Here is a 1717-nt window from a genome sequence, read left to right as displayed (position 1 = left end):
GTGAGGCAATTTGAGTGAAGGCGGATCACTTCTCTGTGATCCTAAAGATCGCGTCTCCTTCAGAATGGTCAAATGGATGTTTCATCGGGCGAGACATGGGCTTGGCAGCAAGAATGCTCTTGTGCAGTTATGCCTTTTCCCATAGTTAAGCACCCCAGAACTGGAATATTTGGCTTCAAATGTACTGTATTTGCAATCGGTTGAGCTCGTTCTATTCCTTTTTACAACTGAGGGGTGAGAGGGAATAGTATCTTGGGTTGGCATGCCTGGTAATCACCAGCCGCTAATTTATTGCTGTTGAGGGAGTATTCCAAAAATAGGGATACAACCGAGGGGATCGTCTGTACTCAAATGAAACTAAATTAGAGAATGTATATTATTGTAGATTTTCCTGCATAAATTTCGTGCATGTCGTGAATGCATCGAGCACTGTATGTTTTGCTAATTTAGGTTTTGGTGTGTTTTTGTATTACTAAAATAGTACCCACCGAAAATATACCAAAATGTTAAAAAGAAGTTTATGCACAGACAAACTGGATTGCTATGTAGAGAATGCTGTTGTTGTGTCGTCGACCATCTGGTAAGTGGACAACCAATTATTGTTCACGTACTTGTTATCGTGTCGCCGACAGGGTACATATACTGTTTGCCTAACCCCCTCCCCCTCCTCCATCATTCGAGCGTCTGTTTGTTGCCTGTCCGACGTTGACAGATTCTGTAAACTTCGCTGAGGAATCATAAAGATTTGCTGTTGACCAGTGCCAATCACCGAGCGATCCCCTCACGCCGTGAGGGGTTCGCTTGGTGCACAAATCCTTCATTTATGAGTTGTGAAATTAGAGTCTGAACTTTTAAATGTATTCGATATTACAGTGTAGGCCACAGTGAAGCCGAGCCGTGTAGACTACACGGCTCGACTTCACTGTTCGAGAACGTCTTGTCGTTCGTTGGGGTTAATACTACTGTAGTACATGATATATGTACATGTACTACTAGTATACTTCACGGAGTCCGAACATGTTTGGAGAGTACAACAGTTGCATCGACCTTATAACGAGCACATAACACAAACAGGCGGCATACGCATAACACTTTCCATTGAATTTGTATCATACCGTAGCCGTCTACAAGCAGGCCCAATCCCTGACCATCGGAGCTACACAACCAATATCTTCACTCAACACTGGCAAAAGCTCGACGATGCTTAGTAGCGACGCTTACGGCCGTTGCACTTTGACGACGGGGCCGGAGTGACCTCCGGAGTCTCAGCGGAGGGGGTCTCAGCTGATGGAGTCTCACCCTGATTGGGGGAGTCACCCGACGCCGGAGCCGGGGTACTTGACTCACCACTTGAGGGGGTGTCAGAGTTACCACTAGAGGGGCTATCGGACTTGCCACTGGACGGGCTGTCAGAGTTGCCGCTAGACGGGGAGTCACCGCTCGATGGAGTCTCTGACTGACCCGTGGAAGAAGAGGGAGACTGCTGCGAAGTACCACCACCACCCGAGCCCTTTAGTGGAATGCAATCCTCTGTAATACCACAACGAAGCGATTCGTTAAAAGCTTGGGCACTCCCAGAATAATAGCAAGAACTTACTGTACGACTGCCACACGGTCTTGCCGTCCACACCCTGGAACGCCAACCAGTAGAAACGCATCTCCTTGCATCCGCCGTTGTCGCACGACGAGTAATCCACAGGGAACACCGACTTGATGT

At 47.6% G+C, this 1717-nt stretch overlaps 1 protein-coding gene across 1 annotated transcript; it reads right to left on the bottom strand.

The window, feature by feature from the left end:
• Positions 1–1081: 1081 nt before the first annotated feature.
• On the bottom strand, positions 1082–1658 carry PPTG_17795 (hypothetical protein; the record flags this gene model as incomplete). Its single annotated transcript, XM_008915821.1, has 2 exons — positions 1082–1530; positions 1598–1658. The coding sequence occupies 2 exons, from the start codon at positions 1656–1658 to the stop codon at positions 1205–1207; spliced, it is 387 nt and encodes a 128-aa protein (XP_008914069.1). The 3' UTR covers positions 1082–1204.
• Positions 1659–1717: the final 59 nt, after the last annotated feature.

This window comes from Phytophthora parasitica, assembly GCF_000247585.1.
Source record: "Phytophthora parasitica INRA-310 unplaced genomic scaffold supercont2.76, whole genome shotgun sequence".
Taxonomy (NCBI): domain Eukaryota; phylum Oomycota; class Peronosporomycetes; order Peronosporales; family Peronosporaceae; genus Phytophthora; species Phytophthora nicotianae.
This window is presented reverse-complemented; position numbering and strand designations above follow the sequence as displayed.